The following is a 26,269-nucleotide window of genomic DNA, read 5'->3' as shown; positions in this document are numbered from 1 at the left end:
CTGGGGCACCTGGCATTGGCCACTGTTGGAAGACAGGATACTGGGCTAGATGGACCTTTGGTCCGATCCAGTATGGCCGTTCTTATGGGCCATTCAGCCTTAGTTTGGGCATTTCCTAACTTTTGAGTGCGTGACAGTTTTGCAACCTGACTGTTCTTTTCCCACAGTTATTTGTGTGTGATGTTATTGTTATTGCTATGAGCATCTGGGCTTGTGAAAGACATGAAGGAAGAAAGTATTTGGCTGGCCTAGCTTACAGTTTAGGTCTTCTCTGGCCACCCTTTACTTGTGTAGGAAGCTCCTACCCCCAGGAAAAGTCCCTTGCAGCTCAGTGAAACTACCAGGCTCAAAGGCTGCAGCATTAGCCCCCCGAACACATGCCACCCACAGAGGCTTTGGAATAGCACCCCATGAGAAATGCCAAAGCAAGCTCACAAGGATGGCCAGGGTGTCTCTGCCCGTCTCCTTTTTCTTTGTTACCCTCCCTTCTGCTCTTTCAAAGGTGCTCTCTTTGGAGCCACAGTGGGGACTTTGTCAATCACACGTGAGGAATGAGGGCACTTAGTAAATAGGAAACTAGGAATCTCTTTCACTTTGGCATGGTTTGCCCTTTTGTGGTTTCAGTGGAAAACTAGACTAAAGACCACAGAACTCTTCAGAGAACAACAAATAGCACAACAACAAATGGAGCTGAAAAGAATGCCAAGGTTGTCATTTCCCCATCAGTGGTTTGGATGGATTTCATCCTTGGAGAAACGTTTAAAATGCTTGGGGGCTGAAGCCTATCCAGGAAACAGGTGGTTTGCTTTACTAAGTGGCATGTGGAATGGTAAGTGAATAGTGCTGTGCCGGAGTCCAAACTGCAGCAGCTGTACAGCCATACACACTGGGCTGCAGGAGGATATTTTTCATGTGATGCGTGGAAAAGAGCAGTAACCCTTGCTTGTTATATGAGGTCTTGCAGGACTTCATTGGAAAACAGCCAGTTTAACATGGAAAAAAAGCCGTTACGAATGAGTCACCGTAGCCACACTCCGAGTTCTCCAGCGTGGGCTTTCCGTTGCAAATATGCAGCTATCCGGAGCAGATAAGAATGATTTATTAAAATGAAGGTTTCTACCACAAATTAAATTATTACTTGAAATTATGCTAATATTCAGTAAGTTTAAAATATGAATTTAAACTAGTCATAGTACAATAGCAACAGCAAAATAGTCATGCGTGCTGTGTTGTGTAACATCACAAAGTGCATTCCAAAACCACCTAGACACTCTATTCAGCCTGAGATGTTTTTAATCTTCTAGTCCAAGGTACTTCATGTAGCACTTAATAAGAAAGCATAGTTTAAGAAACTAATTTTTAGTCTGCAACTTGATTAGGCAGTTTGCTACTATTTAGCTGTTTGTTTTATCTGTATTGAATATTTGTGTGTGCCTAAGGTCAAGTTCAGATGTAGCTATTTCGAGTCATCTGAAGGAGGCTGATGATGCTTCTTCCATCTCTAGCCACTAGCACTAAGGTTTAAACTAGACTACGATTTGGATGGTGCTGACAAACATGTGTTAACAGGCTACCGTGGACACAGCAGTGTGATTTTTAACGTATGCTAAATTGGTTCCAGTTTAACGCATGTTAAAGGCACATTCCCTTGTCTACACTAGTCTTCCAAATCCTAGTCCAGACAAGACCTCAAAGACTTGGTGACATTAAAAGAACATATGTAGATGTATTCCAGAAGTTAACAGCTGGCGTGCTGAATTTAACAGTGATAGAAGCCAGTTCAATCTACCCTGATGGTAGAGCTGGGCAAATAAAAAAAAATTCTATTTGTAAACATGTTCGCCAAAGCCAACATGCCATTCAGTCTGTTTACATCTGAACTCTTTCTTTAAGCCTTCATATGACTTTTCTTTCCATGAATGATTGTAGAACTTTCTCTTTGTGCAGATATGGGAGCCAAGCTATCAGGGCTGGTGTCACGTCTCTGTCATCCAAACAGGAAAGAGAAACCATAGCATGTGACCAATCATACAGAATACTTCATTACAAATACTGAAACGTTTGCTGTGACCAGTTAGTGACAACCTACAGTCCCCCAGCTATGTCCGTGAAACATATGGGTTGAGCAGCTTTGCATAGTAAACAAATACATGAGAGCAATAATCCGTTTGCAGCCAACAATATGCAATCAGGGCAAAAGCTAAATCCAATGCATAGGTAATTTGCAACCAGTAGACCTGCTCTACTCCTAGCCTTGAAAGTAGAAGGGCACTTGACATCCTGGCATCTGAATGAGCAGTTCAATTGCTGATTGACTAGCGTTATCCTTAGGCTTCCTTTATTATTATTCCTGTGGGGCTGGAATTCTACAATAGAGTCAGATTTAAGATTCAGGTACCATGCTCATGGATAGCATCCTTGTCTGGCTTATAGGCACAGAGAGTTGAGTTGCAGAGCCTATATTTAAAAGAAAATAGATAACAGTTTTCAAATTAGAACTAATGAGAACGTGATTAAACAGGTGGCTTTAACACTGTTTTACATTAAATTAATGTATTACTGCAGGACATAGAGTTAATGCCTTAAACACGCGTAGCTTCCCGTGGATATGAATGATTAAACCAATTGTTACATTTTGCTAGGTCACATCAGGAAAAATGGAACTGACTGATTTAAGCCTCCAGCACATGCACACACTTGCCAACACTCAGCTGGAGATTTTCAAGCCTGGAATAGGCATTTGCCTCCCCTATTGCAATTTGCTGGAGTCTGCCACCACTGTGCTTGCCAGAATTATTAAGCTTGTCAGAGGAACAGCATTGGCATTTGTCCTTTGTGCGATAGTTGATATCCATAAATCCAAACCAGTGTTAACACCGGAACAGAACTTGTCTTCCCCTCTCTCCCCCTCACCTTCTTTTAATTAATTTCCTTGAGGTTTAATAGTGTGCTTAACAGGCTCAGTAGTATCCCTTATCCTCTCTAACATAGCGAGCCAGAAAAAGCAAAGACCCAGAGGCTGTTAGTAGGCAATTCTACCTGCGAGTGGAGGATACTGCTGGTAATGCATCACAACGCAATAAAATACATCAACCACCTTGATATTTCAACCTCTAGTGTTCCAAGAATAGATGCTCTGTATTTTTACAAAGAAACTGTAATGAAGGACATAACGAGAATGAATTTAATGGAAATACTAAACATCACCATTCCCCATATAATCTTGTTTTCTTTGAACAACGTTTAATTGTTATTATTAGCAAAAGAATCCTGACAATCTACAGACTGACGACTATGCATGTGAACATATTTTAATAGTCAATGTAGTAACATGAGTAATCGATTCATAGTTTCAGAAGGGACTATCAGATTATCCCATTTGACCTCCTGATGAACATACACCCTAGAATTTCATCCAGTTCTTCTTTGCATGATTGCACATGGCCATTCCACTTAAGGCATGTGCACATGCAGCCCATTGGAGCTGGAGATGTTTTTCCCTTAGTGGTAGCTGTTGTGGCATGTTTTCCAGACCTAGACTCATTTATGGCTCTTTTCTGCAGGCTCCCTGTAGTCACATCCTTTTAAAAATATGGACACCAGTACTGTACACAGAATTCCAGTGTCAGTCTCAGCATGCCTTACACATTTCCATCGACTCTGCAGATGAAAATACTAATGGGACTACCCAGAGATGATGCTATTGCCTTGTGAAAAATGCTGCTTTCAGATTTACTATTACAGATTTACAGACATAGACTAAGCGGCAGATTTTCAACTGCTCTGCTCCAACTCAGCAAGAGGGGGAACGAGAAGGGAGCTCTCTAACTGGTTCCTTGACCCAAAGCAGCAGGGGAAAAGCTCTGCACTGAGTGTGAAGTGCCTCTGGGATCTTATACCAGGGGATGGTCTGGGGTAGTGGAACACTGTTCCCACCACAGCTCCCCACCTACTCCAAGGGTTGAGTGGGTGGCTGGTACAGGAGGTGACAGACCAGCCTCTACCACTTGAGTGTTCTCCTGAATAGGGGAAATTCTCAGTTGGGCATTACCAGCCATTTTAAGGCCACTTTGCACCACTTACATGACACTAAATGGAACTAGACTGGGCAATCTGGTCCTAAAAGTCTATTGATGACACACTGAAATTTTTGAATACAATTATAAACAAATCTAGGTGGCTGAGCTTTCAAGTCGTGTCCATGTGACCATCCACAAAAGTGGATCTTGCACTTTTGAGAGAGAAAAAGGTTAAGTTGTTTGCAAAAGTCCCATGCAGAATCAATGGCAGAGCCATGATTAGAATTCAAAAGTTCCTGTTTCCAGTCCCATACTCAAGTTAAAGTTCTGACTTCCCCTGCACAGTGTCTATCAGCCGTGTAGCAAGGGTTGAATCAATCCTGCTGGCCCTGGTTTGTCAGATTTACAAACTAGACACTGCAGAAACCATTCAGAGGGGCTGACTTTGGCCTTCTATTTATTTCTGTAGATTTTATATTGTACCTATTCAGGCTCTAGGCAGATTCAACTTGTAGAACAGGTTTCAAAGGTCACATTGGGCCCAAGATATTGATCTTCAGGGAAGAAAAGGTTCTTACAAAATTTAATACAATAAAAAACATTTCTATGTTTTTCTTTAGAGTCCAATGAAAAGGTTTATGTTTTAACAAACATTCGTCTATAGTGTTTGCAACCTAAACATCACTAGGGCAATCTGAAATTGACTAGAAGCGGATTCTAAACACAGCGAAACTGACAAGTTTATTTTTGGGGGCAGTACTAATGAATGCCCATTACTATATATTACAGTAGTGTAACATGAACTTATGTAGATTAATTGAAGTGTGCCTAAGTATCTATATCAAGTCTGATGACCATTGTTAATTGTGTAATTACATATCAGTGGCTCCTAGAACTTTTAATCAATATATCAATTTCAATTACACTTAATTTTACACCGGAAGTTATCCCTCCCCATCTATAGAACATCATTTTATTTTTTATTAAACCGTCAGAAGGAGGTGATGTGTCACACAGAATTACAGTACTTTTAAAATAAATAATGGATTTACCCAGAGATTTTGCATTCAATTTCCTACTGTGACTAGAAAATCCTGGGAGAATTTCCTCCTTCACCCCTCCCAAATCATGGAAACAAATTTCAGAGAGGTATCTGCTGCCATTACTTAAAAAAAATAGTATTTCTAGGAAATAATAGCAATGAAAGTTATAGACATCTTATTTCCATCTTTAGCAGACATTTTCACTTGACAGGTAAAAAGGGTGCTTAAAGTTGAGCTACAAAGGAAAGAAAAATTCAGTTAGTGCCCTTTTGATTCTTTAGGGTGTGTTAAAAAAATCTGCATTTTTACCGGAGATTGATCAGTAATATAAAGTCTAGTCTTTCCTGTTTTTGCTGGAAGACCCATTGGGCATCTGAGAGATATAGATGGGCAGCTTCCTCGAACTTTAATAGAAAAGTGGGGGAGGGTGGTATTGAATCCCTGGGTACGTGACTCTATGCCAATTTGCAAAAGCTTAAATCACAAATTAAAAAATTCCCTGAATCTTGGATGTAGGGAGATTAATGTATAGCAAAATGTACCATTTTCTAGGTACTTCAACATGTCTAATAAACAAATCAGTGTTTAAACTACTAAAGTCACTTTGACTGGATCTCTTCTAAAATGAAAATACTGACTACAAAAATAGTGTGTTTAGAAGAGGCATCATTCAGCAGACCCCATTGAGCTGGCTGCATATGATATATGATGTACTTTTAAAAGAGCAAAAGTATTTTGTACAAGGTTCAAATAGTAACTCCAAACACTTATAAAGTGCTTCTTCTTTTCCCTCAGAGCACCCATCTAATCCTCACAACATACCCATGAGGTAGATTAGTATTAGCAGACAGAAGCAGAAACTGAGGCTGTGTATCTCCCTACGGCCATAAGTAACTTTCTCCTGTGAGTCAGCACCTAAAGTAGGATTACGGCTTTCTGACTCGAAGCCCCAAACTCAGTCTGCGTGACCACAGCTGCTGCCAGCACTCGCTCTCTAGCTTACTGCAGGGAAGTCTTTTTATGAAGGAAAAAAATATATTTTAGCCCAGTGGCTTATCCTTCGTGATCCTGATTCTTTTACCCACACGACATTTCCGTTGACTTCATCGACTGGGCCCCCTATATTGAACTCACTTTTTCCCCAGCCGAGCCTATTCAAAATACAACAGCAGTGGAAGGTTGGCTTCCCATTTCTCTATTGGAAGAGTGTGCACCCTCTTCAAAATCCCCACCAAAAACGTATATTTTCTAATGAAGACAGAGGGGGCAAGGCTCAGAACGGATTGTATTGAAATAGCTGCTTGCTGCTCCAGTCCAGTAGGACAGAGACAAGCTCCCCTCCCAGAGGGCTCCTTTGGAGGAATTGATAATGCCAAGCCTTTTACCATATCTCAACATAAATTCATACCATGTGAATGTATCCATATTTATATATTGGAACAAATCCCACTCACTTTACTCACATGTGTAGTTCCTTTGAAGGCAACGGGACTAGCTGTATGTATAGGCAAGCAGGATTTCTCCCAACAGATGCTTTCATAGAAACACACTATATTTTGATTACTTATTTTTAAAGGAATTAAGCACCTATAAATGCAGGCAGGTGAAGTGGGTGCTTTGGAAAATCCCACTGTGTGGCTAGCTGCATCTTTAGGCATCTAAATACCTTTAAATACCTGGTCCTAAACCACCAGTAAGAGGTATTTTACCAGGAAAATATCCAGCTCCATTTAATGGTTACTAGCTTTATAGCTCTCCTGGCTCATTGTAACACATTTGTGATAGGCAGGGGACACGTAAGGATACTTAAATAACACTAAGAGTTCTCAACATAAAATAACATGACACACACACTGAATATATGCAATCAACATGGGGTGCTGAATATGATGTCAATGAATAGAGAGTTCCTCTTGTTAACTGGAATTGAAGGTGCTCTTAGCTCTGAGCCCTCGTCCAGTCATCTTCATCATGCAAAGTGCCATAGGATAAGCTGTTTGAATCCAGCTGTATTTTGTCAATAATGTTTTTTCCTGTGAGAATGGGAAAAAACAAAAAAACTCAATGAAAAAAAAATCACAATTCTGCTAATCCATTATTTTTCTGTTAAAGGCTCCTCAGTCTAGATGCCTTTTGTTTTCCTTTGATAGGCTGTGGCAACCGTTAAGAAATAATTTAAGAAAGTCTTTGAAAAAAATCAATTGGAAATAGGAATAGAAATGAAAAAAAAAGTAAGTTTATTAAATATGATTGGAGGATATTTCTACTTCAATTCTCCCCATTCATTCCCCACTCCATTACCTGGTGCATTTAGACTTTTAAACATAGGTGACCGGCAAATATTTGACAAAGAACTTCCAAAACCATGCTTACCAGGAATGTGTCCACAGTCAATATAAGGAACTTGCAAATGCTCCTCTTTTCGATTTCGTGTGATTACAAACACACCAAGAAATGACAGAAGACACCTACAAAGGCATTGTGAAAATAAGGTTAGAAGCAGCTCATTGCATTTGAAATGTGGGTCTTGTCTTGGGTATCCATGTTTCTCTCTCAACAGCTTCCAAATCTGAGCTGCTCAGTTTACAAGTAAAGAGAATTAGTTTTTCATGACTGGCAGCCCAGCAAACTCATCCAGGGCTCAGTGGGTCTGTCTACACAGCAAAGAAAAAACCGCGGCTGGTCCATGTCAGCTGACTCAGGCTCGCATGGCTCAGTCTGCGGGGCTATTTCATTGTTGTGTAGGCTTCTGAGCTCAGGCTGGAGCCTGAGCTCTGTGTGACGGTGCACCCTATAAGGCTTTATGGAAATATGCTTATGAGTGTATATATAACATAAAAGGAAAATGTTTTATGCTACATATGCCATGTAACATAACTCTGTAAAGGTTATGAATCTACTCATCCCATTTGTATGCATGTACCATCTTTGTATTCGAAGTTATGAATATTGGCTGTGTACTTGCTTGATTTTTAAGTAGCCTTTGTAAAGCATCTGGTCAGCTTCCTGAGAAAGGAATGTGCAAATTAAGTGCCCAATCAAGAAGCACTTAAGGGACAATGGATCGGAAGGCTCCAATTCACATAAGAAGTCTACATGAGGACATTCAAGGTAACATGTGAACAAGCCTGTAAAAACTGAGTCATGCATGGACATGTGACTTGCCCATGTGACTCCAAAACTCCATCTTGGAGCTGGACTTTGCATAGGAGAGAGGAGGGGGTCTCCACCCACAAGGAAAAGTCTATTTAAACCCCTGGGAGACCCCTCCATTTTGTCTTCAGCTGACTAAAGAGAGAACCTCTCAACCCCCAACGATATCTGAAAGAAACTGGAACAAAGGACAGTAACTACAGGGGGTGTGAGTGATTGCTGGACCCAGACTAGAAGGAGACTAGTCTGTAAAAGGAAGCTTACTGGGTGAGGTTTTTATCCGTATTCAGTTTTCTTAGACATAGACTTGCGTGTTCTATTTTATTTTGCTTGGTAATTCACTTTATTCTGTCTGTTACTACTTGGAACCACTTAAATCCTACTTTTTGTATTTAATAAAATCACTTTTTACTTATTAATTAACCCACAGTATGTATTAATACCGGGGGGGGGGGGCAAACAGCTCTGCATATCTCTCTATCAGTGTTATAGAGGGCAAACAATTTATGAGTTTACCCTGTATAAGCTTTTGGAACCCCATTGGGAGTTGGGCATCTAAGTGTTAAAGACAGGAACACTTCAGTAAATTGCTTTCAGTTAAGTCTTCAGCTCTGGGGCATGTGGTTCAGACCCTGGGTCTGGGTTTGCAGCAGACTGGCATGTCTGGCTCAACAAGACAGGGTGCTGGAGTCCCAAGCTGGCAGGGAAAGGAGGGGCAGAAGTAATCTTGGCACATCAGTTGGCAGCCCAAAGGGGGTTTCTGTGATCCAACCCATCACACTCTGGAACCCTCTACCCCACAGGATCCTAGAGGCCAGGTTTTAGCCTGAGCCCAGACATCTACACAGCAATGAAACAGCCCTGAGGTTTTTCTTTGTGTGTAGACATACCCAATGTCAGGCTGGGCTCTTAAATGGGAGGGAGATCTGAGAAGATAACAAAGGTTCTGGGGACCAAATTATGCTCTTGACAATCCCTCGGCAGTTTATGGATTCCTGTGGGTTTTCAAAGGCTGTTTGCCTTACTCACATACCTAGTCTCACTGACTTCAAAGGAACTGATATGAGAAAGGTGAGCTGAGCCCCAAACTAAGCCACAGCAAGGAAAACATATTTGCATCCTGGAACAATTGTTTGTGGAGTATCTAGACTAACATTTACAGTTACATTGATTATCAGTTAACTCAAGTTACAACACAATCAAAAACTCTAGTCTAGACAGGTCCTCTGTTTCGCTCATTTTACTTTTGTGTCTCACAACCAGGCTTCTGGCTGGCAGTGATTTTGAACTGCTTGGTAAGTGTCTTCTGTCCATCCAAGGCTGTCCACAACATCAACTTCATGCCTGCCAAGTGTGTGCATTTAATTTGTGTATCTTCATTTTCTACCACTTTCACTACAAACACTGTCAGTCACACAAACCATTAAACAGTTCTATGGGGCTTCTCAGTCCTACCTGAAGTGGGAGTGGTCATATACAATTATCAGTTGTGTTTGTTGGACTACATTAGGGCCAGGCATCTAATGGGAACTGTTCTTCCACTTGTGTGTTAAGTATCCCATTCCCATCAACAATGATCTCTCAGCTATCACCTGGACCTTTACTGTACTGGCAACTCCTGAGGAATCTGTGGCAGTTTCTGTTTCACTTGGCTGCATGACAGGTAGGCTGCCCTTCAAGCATTTACTGCTACCACTTATTTAGCATGACATGATCTATAATCACCAACAGGCAGATTGTCCCTTCCTGTCCAAAGACAACAGGAGAGAGGCAGGCCTTTACTAAAGTGAGCACGGTGCCTTCTGGGTGATTAACTAACACTATTGCCCAAGGCTAGTAGCAGCAGAGAACAGCAGGACATGCAGGTAGAAGACAACATGGACTTTTCTAGCACTAATCAGTACTTACTCCATAATGCGATCATTGATGGAAAACAGCCAATGATTTGTCTCATTTACAAAGGGAATATGTGATGTTTGCTTTTCATTCCACTAGGGGGAGTGGGAGAGATAGGGTCTCACAAATGGCTAATATTAATATTTTTACAGGTTTGGATTCAAAAACAGGCCCTTACAACAAAACACAAATATTAGCCTTTGCAATGTTTTTTATCCTACTGTAACAGCTGCCCCCTAACACATTGCAATGGAATAGGTTTTTTCTTCAGGAAAAAAGGAAAACTTGTTCAGAAAGGTAAGGGCTATTTTGATACAAACTTTGTTACAGATTTTCAGTAGATACACTTACCCGAATAGAAACATGAACACACTCAGCAAAGCTGCACCTTGGAATTCCTGATAAAATATGACCCCTAGAACGTGACAGAAACAAGAACTGCAGATCTTGAACAAATTCCAAGTGATATGAATTACTGATGACAGGGTCAGAAGCTAGGTTATGAACAAGTGGAAAAAAATCCCAAATACATCAATACAAATTTTGGGTGGGTTCATATTATATGCCCATATTCAGTATCTATGCCTTTTTTTAGATAACGGTAATTGCATATATCTTGATAAGATCTCACTCTACCAGGTTTGGACTTCTTGCTTGTGTTGTTAATTATTCAGTATAGTCACATTTTTTATTGCCAATAACTGAAAATCCTTGTTAAGTGTAAAAGATATTTTTAAAGAATGAAACCTTGTTGAATTACATATAGGTCCTTACACAGAGTTTATTCAGGTCAGGCTCAGACTGAGGGCTTGTCTACATGCAGAGTTGCAACAATTTAACTAAAGGTGTTGTTTTAAATGAATTTAGTTAAGTACAAAAAGATCTGTGGACACTCTTACTTCAGATTAAATCAGGTTTGTTTGGGTTTAGCTTAGTCAATTAGGAACACATTTAAAACTGCAATAAGTTCCTCTTAAACCACATAGCGGCTTGCACCATTTCAGCTGGTTTAACTAAACAGGTGCAGATTTGAATATTGACCAGAGGATCCCAAACTGTGGTCCACCGACCACCAGTGGTCTGCAACTTCATTCAGGTGGTCCACAGATAGTTCCCGCTAAGGTGTGTGCCTCGGTGGCTGCACATGAGAGAATGAAAGGTCGCCCACCTAACTTTATGTCAGTTCCATATTGTGGGGCTGCAGGAGAGAGAAGGAGAGACCCCCCCACACACCCTCCTTTGCAGCCCCAGCTTGAGGGCTGCCACAGTGGGGGAGAGAGGGCACATCCATCACATTAGAAAGTTAAGACTACTGATATTAAAATATGCGTTGTGTGCTTTTATTTGTAGAACAAAAAAAGTTAATTATTATTACTTTTTTTTATATATAGTGCTTTTATCCAAAGTGCTTTACAATAGTTAGCTAATGGTACAAACAACATTTGGAAAGATCATTAAGAGACCCTCCGCAATTTTCAAGGGGTCCCCCCCAAAAAAAAGGTTTGAGAACCACTTATCTAGATGATCCTGAATAAGGATCTGGCCTTTAAAAAAAGTAGGCATAAGACCAAACGCTCCACATGGTTATTCCAGTGCAACTCCTTTTGGCCAATGTCTCCTCTCAGTCACAAGGTGTAGGTCTGTTCTAACACAGCTGATGAGGCAATCTTCATGGAACTCCCTTCAGCATTAATGGAAGTTCTGAATATTAAATTTCCTGCAGACCAATGACAGGACTGCCCCTGTGTGCGTTAAAATCGGTCATAAATATTATAGCTGTATAATTTTGGCTTATTGCTGACATAGCATCTTTAGGTACATCTACACTGCAATAAATAAAATAAATACAAAAAGAATTAGGGCTCACTTTATATTATGATTATTGATTACAAATATTTGCACTGTAAAAAAGATAAACAAAATAAATAGTATTTTTCAATTCACTTCATATAAATTCTGCAGTCAATCTCTTTATCATGAAAGTGCAACTTACAAATGTAGAATTTTTTTTTGCATACCTACACTCAAAAATAAAACAATGTCAAACTTTAGACCCTACAAGTCCACTCACTTCTTGTTCAGCCAATCGCTAAGACAAACAAGTTTGTTTGTATTTACGGGAGAGAATGCTGCCTGCTTCTAATTTACAATGAAAAGTGAGAACAGGTGCTAAACATTCATATGCCCCTTCATGCTTCCATTCCAGAGGACATGCTTCCATGCTGATGACGGGTTCTGCTCTATAATAATCCAAAGCAGTGCGGACTGACACACATTCATTTAAATCATCTGAATCAGATACCACCAGCAGAAGGTTGATATTCTTTTTTCGTGGTTTGGGTTCTCTAGTTTCCGTATTGGAGTGTTGTTCTTTTAAGACTTCTGACAGCATGTTCCACACCTCGTCCCTCTCAGATTTTGGAAGCCACTTCAGATTCTTAAACCTTGGTCGAGTGCTGTAGCTATCTTTAGAAATCTCATATTGGTACCTTCTTTGTGTTCTGTCAAATCTGAAGTGAAAGTGTTCTTAAATCAAACAACATATGCTGGGTTGCCATAACAGGAAAATAAGGCAGAATGTGGGTAAAACCATCAGTAGGAGACATACAATTCTCCCCCAAGGAGTTCAGTCACAAATTTAATTAACACATTATTTTTTTAAAATGAGCGTCATCAGCATGGAGGCATGTCCTCTGGAATGGTGGCTGAAGCATGAAGGGGTATACGACTGTTTAGCACATCTGGCACGTAAATACCTTGCAACGCTGGCTACAAAAGTGCCATGTGAACACCTGTTCTCACTTTCAGGTGACATTGTAAATAAGAAGCAGGCAGCATTATCTCCTATAAATATAAACAAACTTGTTTGTCTTCGCAATTGGCTGAACAAGAAGAAAGACTAAGTGGACATGTAGACTCTAAAGTTTCACATTTCTTTGTTTTTGAGTGCAATTATGTAACCAAAAAAAATCTACATTTGCAAGGTGCACTTTCATGATAAAGAGATCACACTACAGTACTTGTATGAGGTGAATTTAAAAAATACTATTTATTTTATCTTTTTCACAGTGAAAATATTTGTAATAAAAATAATACTATAAAGTGAGCACTGTACACGTTGTGTTCTGTGTTGTAATGGAAATCAATATATTTGAAAATGTAGAAAAGCATCCAAAATAGTTATAATAAATGTAAATTGGCATTTCATTATTGTTTAACAGTGCAATTAAAACTCAGATTAATCACAATTAATTTTTTTAATCTAGTTAATTTGTTTTCCGTTAATTGCTTGAGTTAACTGTGATTGATTGACAGCCCTAAAAATTTTAAAAACCCGTGGCAGTGAGTCTTAGAGCCCGAGTCAACAGATTTGGGCTCGTGCCGTGGGGCTTAAAATAGTCGTAAAGACATTCCTAATCAGGCTGGGGACCTCCCCTTTGCCAGGTTTCAAAGCCTGGGTTCCAGCTCAAGCCTGAATGTCCACACTGCTATTTTTAGCCTAACAAGCCTGAATCAATTGACCCAGGCTCGGAGACTCACTGCTGCAGAATTTGTTTTCAGTTTAAATGTCTTCATCTTTCTCTCCTCTCTTGTTCTTTCAGTGCAGACGATTTCCAAGATTTTCAGTCTCTTTTTAATGAGATCAAGTTCAAAGTTCTCACCCAGAATAAAATGTTATAAGGTTTAAAGGCCTTTGGAGTATTTTATTTCCTTCACTTAACCTCAAATTCAGCCTTCTGAAATATAATACACAAACTACTACAAAACACAGCTGTCTGTCATTTGAGTAGCTTGCCACACTATTAAAATTACTTTACCAGCTAGGATATGGAGACGCCAATGTACACATGGTAAGCACATTTATGGTACTTCCAGAGGAGGCTAATACTAATGACAGTACCTAATAAGCCAGTAAAGCAGAATAAACTGTACATGGCTGTACTATATTGGAAAAGCTAGAATCTGATGACATTTAATTTTATTTCAAAGTTCTGAACTTATGATTTTCAAAATAAAAATATTTTCAAAATATACATCTGTTGTATTACATAAAGATCTCTCCCTGAAGATAAAAGTGATTTGTTTGCATTCCTGATTCAAAGAAGAGAATTCAATCTTGCTATTTAGAAAGAGCTTTTGTTTGGACAGAAAGTAAAAACAAACCTGCAATGATGGCGCTGGCTGTGAAGAACACAAAGTTAATCGGCACAAGGATGGTTGCATTGTAGAGTTGCATAGCTTGATTTAAGAACCTAAAAGAACACAGTTATTACATCTCCTGGATACAAAGTGTGCTGTGCACTAAGTGTAGTAATAGGTGTAATACTTTCACATCAAAACAACTAACAGCACAGTACAAGTTGGCGTCTGCAGCAGATATGCATACCGGATTTGAACAAGCATAGTACAAATGAATAGTGCAAGATAAAAGATGATGAGCACAGAACATCCAACTCTGAATCAATGAGAGTAACGTTGCATGACTACCAAATTATTCCTGCCTATTAGGAGTAAGACCTGGCTTGGGGACACATAGCTAAATGCTGATTAGCATGATGAGGCTTAAGTTTTCATCTCTTCAGACACCCACGCTCTTCCCCTTTTCAAGAGCTTGATCCAAAGCCCACCAAAGTCAACAGGAATCTTTCTACTCACTGAGCGTTGCATTGGGCCCTTATACCGGCATAGAACAACAGAATTATAGAAGACTAGGGTTGGAAGAGACCTCAGGAGGTCATCTAGTCCAACCCCCTGCTCAAAGCAGGACCAACACCGACTAAATCATCCCAGCCAGGGCTTTGTCAAGCCAGGCCTTTAAAACCTCTAAGGATGGAGATTTCACCACCTCCCTAGGTAACCCATTCGAGTGCTTCACGACCCTCCTAGTGAAATAGTGTTCCCTAATATCCAACCTAGACCTCTCTCACTGCAACTTGAGATCATTGCTTCTTGTTCTGTCATCTGCCACCACTGAGAACAGCCTAGCTCCATCCTCTTTGGAACCCCCCTTCAGGTAGTTGAAAGCAGCTATCAAATCCCCCCTCACTCTTCTCTTCTGCAGACTTAACAATCCCAGTTCCCTCAGCCTCTCCTCGTAAGTCATGTGCCCCAGCACCCTGATCATTTTAATTGCCCTCCGCTGGACTCTCTCCAATTTGTCCACATCCTTTCTGTAGTGGGGGGCCCAAAACTGGATGCAATACTCCAGATGTGGCCTCACCAGTGTCGAATAGAGGGGAATAATCACTTCCCTCGATCTGCTGGCAATGCTCCTACTAATGCAGTCCAATATGCTGTTAGCCTTCTTGGCAACAAGGGCACGCTGTTGACTCGTATCCAGCTTCTCATCCACTGTAATCCCCACGTCCTTTTCTGTGGAACTGCTGCTTAGCCTGTCAGTCCCCAGCCTGTAGCGGTGCATTGGATTCTTCCGTCCTAAGTGCAGGACTCTGTGCTTGTCCTTGTTGAACCTCATCAGATTTCTTTTGGCCCAATCCTCCAATTTGTCTAGGTCACTCTGGACCCTATGCCTACCCTCCAGCATATCTACCTCTCCCCCCATCTGTGAACATCATCCAGATCATTAATGAAGATGTGGAACAAAACCGGCCCCAGGACCAACCCCTGGGGTACTCTGCTTGATACCAGCTGCTAACTAGACATTGAACCGTTGATCACTACCTGTTGAGTCCGACAATCTGGCCAGCTTTCTATCCACTTTACAGTCCATTCATCCAATCCATACTTTTTTAACCTGCTGGCAAGAATACTGTGGGAGACAGATTATGTTTATGAGCAGGGAAGCAAGCAGGAGATTTGAGCCTTTACTCCGCTTAGCGCAGAGGAATAAGGCCTGGTCTCCACACAGAAGTTAGTATAACATTCCTTATTTTGGTGGGAACTGGCATGTGTCCACACACATCTCCCATTGCAAGGTCACTGGATTTGCATTTATTTAATGAAGCCAGTTTGCAAATGCCACAACTCTATTTTGGTGGCAGTTAAATCAATTTAGCTCCAGTGGATGCATCCCACTTCTTATATAAGTGAACAGTCCTCCCATTACTATCCCACACTGCACCAGTCACTGCAGAATTGACCTCTGTGTGGGGGTCAGTATGCCTGGAAACCACTCCTCTGTTTAAACAGCTCTTGCAAATCCACATGGGCCCCATTTACAAGCCACTTTAATAGCAAGCAACTACCATTTCTCAGAGACACACAACTTCTTGGAGAAAATTCAAAAGAGCTATCATGTAGGCCTCATGCATTTGTATGGACCCTTCTGGAGCTCACTGCCTTCAAAGATAGGTGGCAGGAGAAGCATGTGCAATCACAGCTGGGAAATAGTTGGCAGAGTGTCAAAGTGTACAAGCGCGTGCTATCCCCCAAGACAAAAGTCAGAGTCAGAGCAGGAGAAAGGAGCTCACCGAACCTGCCAGCATGTTAAGAACAAACGATGCCACCTCCAGTAAAGCACCCAACTCTACCATTTTATGGTATTTAACCTTAACGTTTAACTTGACTTGTGCCCACACATCATGCAAGACTTTCACCCCAGTTCCAGCTCCTGTACTCTGAATAAAAGAGGCTTAAAAAGCCACAGATTTGGACAGGGAAGAATACCTCCTTCCCTATGTCAGAGGTAAACAGCCATGGGCTATCTGCTGAGGGTCCCCACTAGGATTGCCAACTTTCTAATTGCACAAAACTGAACATCTTAGTCCCGCTCCTTCCCCAAGGCCCTGACCCCCACTGACTACATTCCCCCTCACTCGGTGGCTCGCTGTCTGCCACCTTCACTCACTTTCACTGGGCTGGGGTGTGAGAGGGGGTGAGGGCTTTAACTGGGGGTGCGCGCTCTGGGGTGGGGCCAGAAATGAGGGGTACAGGGTGCAGGAGGGGGCTCCAGGCTGGCGGTTGAGGTGTGGAAGGGGATGAGGGTTCCGGCTGGGGGCTCTGGGGTGGGGCCGGGGATGAGGGGTTTGGGGTCCAGGAGGGGGCTCCAGGTTTGGGGGGCTCAGGGCTGGGGCAGGGGCTTGGGGCTTGGGGCGCCAGCTTACCTCCGGCAGTTCTCAGTCAGCAGTGCAGCAGAGGGGCTAAGGCAGGCTTCCTGCCTGACCTGACTCCGTGCTGAGCCCTGGAAGCGACCAGCAGTACGAGGCTCTGCGTGCTGCTCTCGCCCACAGGCACCACCCCCGCAGCTCCCATTGGCTGCAATTCCCAGCCAATGGGAGTAGGGAGCCGGCGTGTGGGGTGGGGGCAGCACATGGAGTCCTGTGCCCCTCCCCCCACCTAGGAGCCGGACCTGCTGGCCCCTTCCAGGGTGCAGCGTGGAGCCAGGACAGGTAGGGAGCAGCCTGCCTTAGCTCCGCAGCACTTCCGACCAGACTTTTAATGGCCCGGTCGGCGGTGCTGATCGAAGCCGTCAAGGTCCCTTTTTGACCGGGTGTTCTGGTTGAAACCGGACACCTGGTCACCCTAGCCCCCACCCAAGCATTGATGCAGGGGTCATGGCAGGCATCAGGATAGGCCCACAGTACATACCACCATGGAGATTTTGGGCAGCACTGCTCCCCACAGGCAGCTGGGGACAGGTTACTGTAATTTACTAGCCACAGACAATCATCTCATTTACACTAGGGGCCAAGTTGGCTCCCAGAGCAGCCCAGGGTTGGGAAGACATAAAAAGGTGATTTTCAGTCACCTTAGCTCCTCCTCCCTTCAGGCTACATGTTCAGTGCAGCACCTCTCAGAAGCACAACACAGAACCTCACCCGTAGCCTCAGCTGGAGTGCAACAGGGTTGTGGACTATACAAGGATGTGTAGGACAACGCTTGGACGTATGTGTTCTTACACCAACCGTCATGGTCTATTTAATCCAGTAACAAAAACAAAGCAATTAATCATGTTGAAGGAGAATGAAGGTCTCATGCAGAAGTATTAAAACCTGCCACATCCATATCTACCCTTAGGATTATGAATCATGCTTGTGAACACTGGAATGTATCTTTGTAAATTCAGTGTCACTGCACCCCCCACATACTGTATCCTGCCAACAATGCATATGAAACAGAAAGAAATATTAAGAGACGGCAGAGTGTTTTAGAAACCTATAAAAAGAACTATGCTTAAACGTTTCATTGGTACGATATATGTGAATAGTAAAAATCCAAACTCTGATCTGTTTTAGCCATTAAAGTAATTGCAAGGTTATTTTAGTGACTGTTGAGCAGTCTCCATGGTGCTTTAAAAATAAAGAAACCCTACATATCCAGAGGATAGTCAGGATTTTGAAGTCACTGAAAACACCTCATTATTTTCTCCCATTTGCAACAATCTCAGTCTCAGGGACCGAAACATAGATGCTGATGCTTAGCAGCAAGTCCCCAAAAGATGTAAGAAAAGCTGTTCTGAGTTCTCAAGAATCTGTCAAATAAACAAACTTGGTGAGAGATCTAGGTAAAATGGGGGAAAAAAGCCAGGAGTAACAGCATTGTCTGCTTTTGAAAAGTCTGCTCAGTTGGACTGGGAGAAGACAGATACTGGGCCCAGGAAGCAAAGTGGCCACATTTTGCCTTTGTTTGCGTTTTGACCAAGTGAAGGAAGAAAAAAAAAATCTGCCGAAGGAGAAGAGAATCATTCAGCAGCTTCCCATTTACCAAGCTCTATTTCCTCTCTTAAATGCCCTGAGCCCTTCTCCCAGCAAAGCGCTGGGTGTAAATGACTCTACAGTCTGTGACAGGGAGTTCCAGAGTCACTGCAGAATGATGCATGGGCTTTCTCCAAAGGGAATCCTGACTCCCCTATGCCAGTGATATGCACTGTCACTAAAGTGCTAGGCTGGCTATTTCATTAAAAACAAATGAAAACAAACATTCCGAATTAATCTGGAGCAGCCTGTACAAGTGCATTGAATGGTGCAATCCGCGCCAGAAGCATAGGGACAAGGATAAAGAGAATGGACTCTCCATTCCGCTGGAAGTTCTATTTTGATGGCAGCAGCAGTCTCCAGTGGCAGCAATAAAATGATCACTTAGCAGGCCAGAGCCCAGCAGGAAAAATCCTGATTTTGCAGAGTTCTCTCCAACAGTTAACTATTTTCTAGAGAGGCTCAGCCATACCTAGCTTGCACTTCAGGCACAAATTTCTCACTGGCAAAACACAGTATGCAGATTTAGCCGAAGGGGATGGGAGGATAATCTATTGCTTCCACCTTCGGACAAAAGGTGAACATAAATCTAAGGGCAGATCTACACTTAAAATGCTGCATCGATGCAGCCGTAGCACTTTAATGAAGACACTCTTAGCCGCAGGGAGAGAGGTTCTCCTGTTGGTTCAGTTAATCCCCCTCCGCGAGAAGCTCTGTCACTGACATAGTGTAACACTGACAGACTCCGTTCGTCAGCAGGTGGGATTGAACCTGGGGCCTCTGGAGCTTAATGCATGAGCCACTCCTGCATAAGCTAAAAGCTGGCTTTTAGCTAAGGCTATAGAGCAGACTCATTTTATCTCTAAGTGATCTCAGTGCCACTAGACGGGACGCAGAAGGTGTGTGGGTTCAATAGCACTGTCTACACTGGTCTTAGGTTGGTATAACTATGTCATTCAGGGGTGTGGATTATTCACACCCCTGGGCGACGTAGCTACACCAAAGTAATTTTGTAGTGTAGACCAGGGCTAAGGGGGAAAAAGAATTCCCTTTCTAAATTTAGGACCAAGTTATTGAAATCACATTGGCTATTTGATTAATTGGTTACCAGCAATGGGTCTAAAAGCTGCATGACAAAGTAAGAGAAAGAAAACATCAGGAAAATAGAAAGTTTCACTTCACAGTTGGGTTTAAGAACTGTGGGAAAAATAAAATTACATTTCGAACTAACCTGAATTGTTTGTAAATAAATGAAGAAGGCACCAGTATAACAAATCCAAGTGAAATCATCCAATGAGCAGTAAAGTATGGATAAATAAATAAATACATTAAAAAAAAATCAGTGAAGGCAATAGGTGTGTTTAACTGTTATTCACACCAGGAGTCAATACGCACCAGTAATTAACAAAACCAGCAGATAAATGGAGAGAAAGGTTAGCAAAAACTAACTTACTTGACTTGGAAAACACAAGATGTCACCATTATAATCGACATGATATAGAAAATGGGGTATGTTAGCTGCATTTTGCCCTTTGCAGAGAATGTTATCATGCCGGCCACAGCCTTTACTGAAATAATAGTCAGTGATGCTGGAAGAGAGAGAGAGAGAGATTAAACAAGGTAGAATTATAAGCCTTTACCCCAGCATGTCAGTGCTGCAGAAAGACGTATTGATCAGCCGGCTATTTAAAAGGTTAGTTATGTTTTTAACCCTTCTTCTGATTTTCTTTTAAACCAACAAAAAACAATGCATATAACCACAAACAAGGCTTGCTTTACAGGAAACTGAGCAGCAATCTTCATGCCAGCCTAGGAGGAGAAGCACTGCAGCATGACATACTACCAGTTGGAAGAGCAGAATCAGGCTTCCCCATCACCTGCGCTAGTAAAGGTGCAGACGGCTAGACTAAAAGGCTCTCCTGCTTTTCCTCTGGCATGGACTCTTGATTTGCCCCAGCCCTTGCTGCTGAAGCTCAGTTGTGGAGGTTACAATAACCACACAGAAAATAGAACAAATTCAAAACACATGGGATGGCAAGATGAGAGGAGTAACAGTGCACTCGTCACACTAAAGGAAAGTAATTAATAGCAGGGGACAAGGCCTCACCACCTGGATCTAATTCCAGGTTCTCCAAGAGGTTCAGTTCCAAAGTTCCAATTTGCCCGATTATAGAGATAGCCCCCAGATGCAAAATTCATACCGACACACAGTTCAGAACTTCCCAACACTCCGGACAAGAGGGCGGGGGAAGGGATTCAGATCTGGGGTTCTGGTTCAAGTATTTTGCTTAGAGCACCTCTGGCAGTTCACATGGGGTTTAAGTGGTGCATAGGCCTTGTGGTGGCCTATTTGAATTTCACCAGTAGGGAAAAATTCAAGGATTCTCTCTGCTCCCCTTGAGTAGTACCTTACTTCTCAAACAGTCCTATTGAAATCAATGGGATTGTTCAAGGTAGTACTCAAGGTGAGCAAAGGCTATCAGATTCTGATGGTTATCATATCCATAATGAGCATGATACAAAAAAAAAAAACAACAACAAACCATCATGGTGATGTGGGGGGTTAAAAATTTCAGTCAGTTACAGAGTAGAACTTTGGAGTTATATTTGAAAATAAAATGTTAAAGTATAAATTGTTAGTTCTGACCCTCCAGATGAGGGCTGGATTGCTGAAAGGTGAAGAGATTTGTCATGATAGTGTGACAGACCTGGCAACATCCTACCACATCCTTGGGAGACCTGATTGAATTACATTTAAGTACCTTTGAGGTCCATTGTATTAAATGAATTATTTATGAATTCTTGTGGGCCAGGATTGTTTGTAAACTCTACAGGGAAAATGTAAGACCTGGGGATTCAAAGAACTACACTGAAAATGTACAAGACAAAAATGGATTTTTGGGACAATAAGTGTTAAGTGGATTTTCTGGGGAATACTTAGGCAGAGATTAATGCAAATTGTAATCTCTAACTAAGTTTAGTGGTCCACTGAAGTCTTAATATACATCTAAAAAGGCAGTACAGTAAATATGTTGCATTTATTAAGGCTTCAGTTCTGGAAAAAAAATAGACATACATAGGTGGGAGTAGAGGAAAGCAGGCAGAAGGTCCCAGGCAGTTACACTGAAGAAGCACACACAAGAAGTGTAGTTAAGAGGTTTTCTGTTTTTGTTTTTAAATTAAATTAGTGATTTGTTTTCCTCAGCTAGCCCTGGTCACCAAAATATGTTCTAGACATACGGAGTTTCAACAGTCTCTGTAATTCATTCTTCCGGGATCTAATGATAAAGGATTACTTCAAATGGGAGAGACAAAAAGCCTTGGAATATCCATGCAAAAGTCGGATTCACACAGAATCAAACTGCAAATCTGTAAAACCAAACAGTACTAGCAATAGGCATATAAAGTTTGTTGAGTAACTGGCTTTGCTTGTTAGAAAGAGACTTCATTGAAACCATGTAAAAACCTAAGAATTCCCCTTCAGATTGTCCTTTTAAACACAGCACAGACATAAGCTAACACGGGGGACCAAGTGGGAGAGAGTGATCAAGTGAGAGAGAGAGAGGGGAATATTATACAAATGGAATAATATGTGCTTACCTAGTAGTGCTACCATCATTAACAAAACCACAATGTGCTTCACATCCTTCCTTTTGTAGAAATACAGAAGAATGCAGAATATTATTATTTCTAAGATCTGGAAAAAAGGGCAAGAAAGGTTAAGCTGTAAACAATATAATAAATGCTTCATTCAGAGTCTTTAAAGTGTTACATTGATCTACCCTGCTCAAACAGTTCAAGGGAGGATTGCTTTATTACACATCTTCTACTAAAAAGTAACCTTATCTCCAGTCAATTGAGTTAACAAATAATTGTTCTCATAAATCTTTCCTGCTCCTAAGATATTTTCTAGTTAACTTCCTCGTTTCTTTGCTTTTCTTTTGCTCTTGATGAGCCTGTTTGATTTCACAGCACTGAGAAGATTAAAACAAAGATTGTTTTTCTTTGACAGCAAAGGTACCCACGTGAGCTAGGGATAATCAATATAGGCACCCCTGAATATATAACCCCCAGAGCTAAGGAGTAGAGAGCTAGCCTGAAGCAGAACATTATCTACTATCTACTTATCCACACTATCTACTCAATTTTTCTACAGTGACCATCACCATAGTATCTTACTGCATTAGTTTCTTTCCTCTTTGCCCTTTTTGTCTGCCTCAGTCAAAAAAACCTTAGCTAGCACTATCTTCATGTCCAAATTTCCTGCCAAGCAATCATGGGGAAATGTATTTCATTCAGATTATTGCTATGCAATGATCTTCAATCACTGGCTACCCACCTACTTGTCAGAGTACATGACAGAAGGTACCCTGGCAAAGCTCAATGACACACCACCAGAGACTGCCGTGCAGGTCATCTGTAATGCTGACACACTTTTTACTGTACACAGTCCAGACTCACTCCATCCATGTCACCACCATCTTCCACACTGACAGTTAAATTTACTTGCTTCACTATTAATGCTAGCTCTTACAGGTTCCCACAGTAACACTTGTTCCCTTGCCAGTACCGTGACACTTCTGTAACATCACCAGCTGCAGAAAACAGCCTCGCTATTATCAGCAACAGAATTTTTAGTCACCTGTCAACATTCAACCTTCTTTCTGTACTGAAAAATCAGGCAACGAGTGAAACAGCTCTTGGGAGTAACAGAATGAGGCAGGCAGCCAGCTGCCCATCTATAAACAAGTAATTATTCTACTGTCAGTTTAGCTGAGTTCAGATTCACAGGTTGAAATGCAGGCCTAGATTCTGGCTTGCATTAGGACAGTTTCTGTGGCACTCCCAAAGCTGGCCTCAAGCTGGCTTAACCAGCTATGGGAGTACCACCACAGGGGAGTAGTCAGGTGGCCTAGCAGCTGCTATAGTGGCTCCTTCTCCATTCCCTCCACTGCTGCTGGTGCAGGGGCTGTGGCCAGGGCTCTTTTATCCCCAGTAATGCCTGGTGGCTGGAAGAGCCCCTTAGGGCAGTGGTCCCCAAACTGTGGGAAGAGCCCCCCTAGGGGAGTGTGGAGCAACATTCAGTGGGTCGCAGCGGGGTCCATACCAGGCCCCATGGGAGGTGGGGACAGAGTGGCACCCAGCCCTGCTCTGCCCCCAGCCTCGCTCTGTCCCAGCCCTGGACTCAGCCCCTGGCTTCCAGCCCGACCGCGGCCCAGCTCTTGGCCATGGCCCCAGGCTCCTGACCCCAGCCATGGCTCTGGCCCCAGCCCCCGACCATGGCTCCTGGAGGTGGGGGTGGTCAGATTATATTAGGAATAAGAAAGGGGGTGTTAAAAATGTTTGGGGACAACTGCCTTAGGGGCCCAGATAGTTCCAAGGCTGGAGGAACATTAAGGTGACTTAAAGCCATCTTTACACCCTGCCTCCTCAGCTGCACGGAGTGCTCGGGATCTGAGCCACAGGAAGGCATGGCCTGCTGATGACTATCTGCCTGTACTTCGGAGGTCTAACATGACATGCATGGCTACCTCTCTCTCCTCGAAGCATCAGACTGATCATCTGAGAAACAAGTGCCCTCGTGTGTCTTCCAGGCCTGATCCTGCAGGGGCTGTGTGTGTGGAACTGCCACATGAGTCAGTGGGAATTCCACACACACTGAAGAGTCACAGAAACACACAGGCACAAGCACTGCGGAAGCTGGGCACTCAGAGGCACCACCTCTCCCTCCAAACCTTTTGCCTTCCACTGATGCCCCCACCTCTAACTCTGGCAGAGCACCCCACCCAGCTGGCTGCAGCTCTGTCACAGCATGCTCTGCTGGCTGCTTTTTTCCACTCAGCTGCTATTATGCAGGATGCCAGAAAGCCGAACAGAGCAGGAGGCAGCATGCAGTGGGGAACAGTGCTCCAGCCAGCCAGCTCAGCATAGAACCCTGCACCAGGAAGCTGGCAGCCCTGATATCCTCACCCCACACTGGGATACAAGTAGCAGCCTGAGGATGCTCCAAATACCCCATTCCCTCATACACAGGATGCCCTACCATCTCTAAGGACTTGGACAGAGAGAGAGCAGAGAGTGTGCTGGGATAGTGACAGACTCTGGGGAGGACAGACAGTACAGTGAGAACCCAACACCACAGTATCCAAATCTTGCAACTCTTAGAGCTGGTCTACACTAGAAAGCGAGCTTATGTTGACCTAATTATGCCAGTGTACACACTACAGCCTTCCTCCCACCATTGTAAGGGCTTGTCTACACTACTGCACGGGGTCGATCTAAGATACACAACTTCAGCTACATGAATAGTGTAGCTGAAGTCAACCTACTTAGATCTACTTACTGTGGTGTTTTCACTGCAGTAAGTCGACAGCTGACGCTCTTCCGTTGACTCCGCCGGAGCTTCTCGTTCTGGTGGAGTACCAGAGTCGATGGGAGAGTGCTCAGAGGTCAATTTATTGCGTCATAGATGCAATAAATCGACCCCCGCTGGATCGATCACAGCCCACAGATACGCTGCCCATCAACAAGCCCTAAGTGCCCTACTACACCAACATAATAACTCCATCTCCATGAGAGGCATAAGGCTTACTATGTTGATGTAGAGACAGTGTCTGTGTAGATACTGCCTTACTTAGGTCATCTCTCTTGTCAATTTCATGGCAGGAGCCATGAAATTGACAAGAAAGAACCCATTTCTCTGGAGAGCTGGGCTTGACCCTGCTCCTGTCTGGAAGCCAGGATGAAAAGCCTGGGGGGCTTCCCCCCACTCCCAGCTGGGAGCCAGACAGAGAGGCGGGGGCAGCCTCTGACCTGGCTCCCAGTTCCACTCCTTGCCAGGAGCCCAGCAGCCTTGCCTTGCCTTTCCTTTCCTTTCCTTTCCTGGCTCACCATGCCATGAAATTGACAAGGCTGCCTGGCTCCAGGTGGGGAGTGGTATTTGGGAGCAAGGAAGAAGATGAGATAATAGGTCTTGTGGAAGAGGTGAGTTTTGAGGAGAGAGTTTAACGGGGTCATGGTTGAACAGGTCATGGAGGGAGCTTCAGGCATCGGGGGACATGTGATTTGGAAAGAATGCAGCGAGGCAAAAGTGGGAGAAGGAAATAAGGGGGGGGTCTAGGTAGACATGGGGCTTGGACACAATGAAGGAGGCAAAGGGGCAAGTGAAAGGAGACAAGGTTTGGAGGGTAAATTGTCAGATGATGAGCCCCCACAGATGCTGATGGGGGTAACTCGATATAAGTGAGCTGATTACTGAGCACAGACACTGCATTGGGATTAGGTAAGATATTAGCTAATCAATGTGGTGCTTTTTTTCCCTTTTTTTAAAACAAGTAATGTTTAAAAGAAGGGGTAAGAATTTCCTTTACAATTTCTCCTGGGAAGAGCCAGGCACATGTCCAGCAAGGCCTTAATCTCCCGAAGTGGGAGATGGCCCTATTCCAGACAAGCCATTGATTTTGCAAAAGTGTTCGTTCATTGACACTGAAATATCATTTGGCAT

General features: G+C 42.8%; 1 protein-coding gene across 2 annotated transcripts in view; it reads right to left on the bottom strand.

Annotated features, from left to right (window-relative positions):
* Nucleotides 1-2,879: 2,879 nt before the first annotated feature.
* The window catches only part of NIPAL2 (NIPA like domain containing 2), a 68,105-nt gene continuing 44,715 nt past the window's right edge, over nt 2,880-26,269 (bottom strand). For both annotated transcript variants that reach the window (XM_073330484.2, XM_073330485.2), the window contains 6 exons: nt 22,366-22,462; nt 20,219-20,354; nt 14,276-14,364; nt 10,463-10,526; nt 7,436-7,530; nt 2,880-7,095 (listed from right to left, as the gene is read on the bottom strand). In XM_073330484.2, coding sequence (XP_073186585.1) covers nt 7,001-7,095; nt 7,436-7,530; nt 10,463-10,526; nt 14,276-14,364; nt 20,219-20,354; nt 22,366-22,462 — 576 coding nt within the window. In that variant the 3' untranslated portion in view covers nt 2,880-7,000. The remainder of the gene's footprint in view (nt 7,096-7,435; nt 7,531-10,462; nt 10,527-14,275; nt 14,365-20,218; nt 20,355-22,365; nt 22,463-26,269) is intronic.

Source organism: Lepidochelys kempii, chromosome 2, assembly GCF_965140285.1.
Source record: "Lepidochelys kempii isolate rLepKem1 chromosome 2, rLepKem1.hap1, whole genome shotgun sequence".
Classification (NCBI taxonomy): Eukaryota; Metazoa; Chordata; order Testudines; family Cheloniidae; genus Lepidochelys; species Lepidochelys kempii.
Note: the sequence above shows the minus strand (reverse complement) of the source record. Positions and strands in the feature narration are given on the sequence as shown.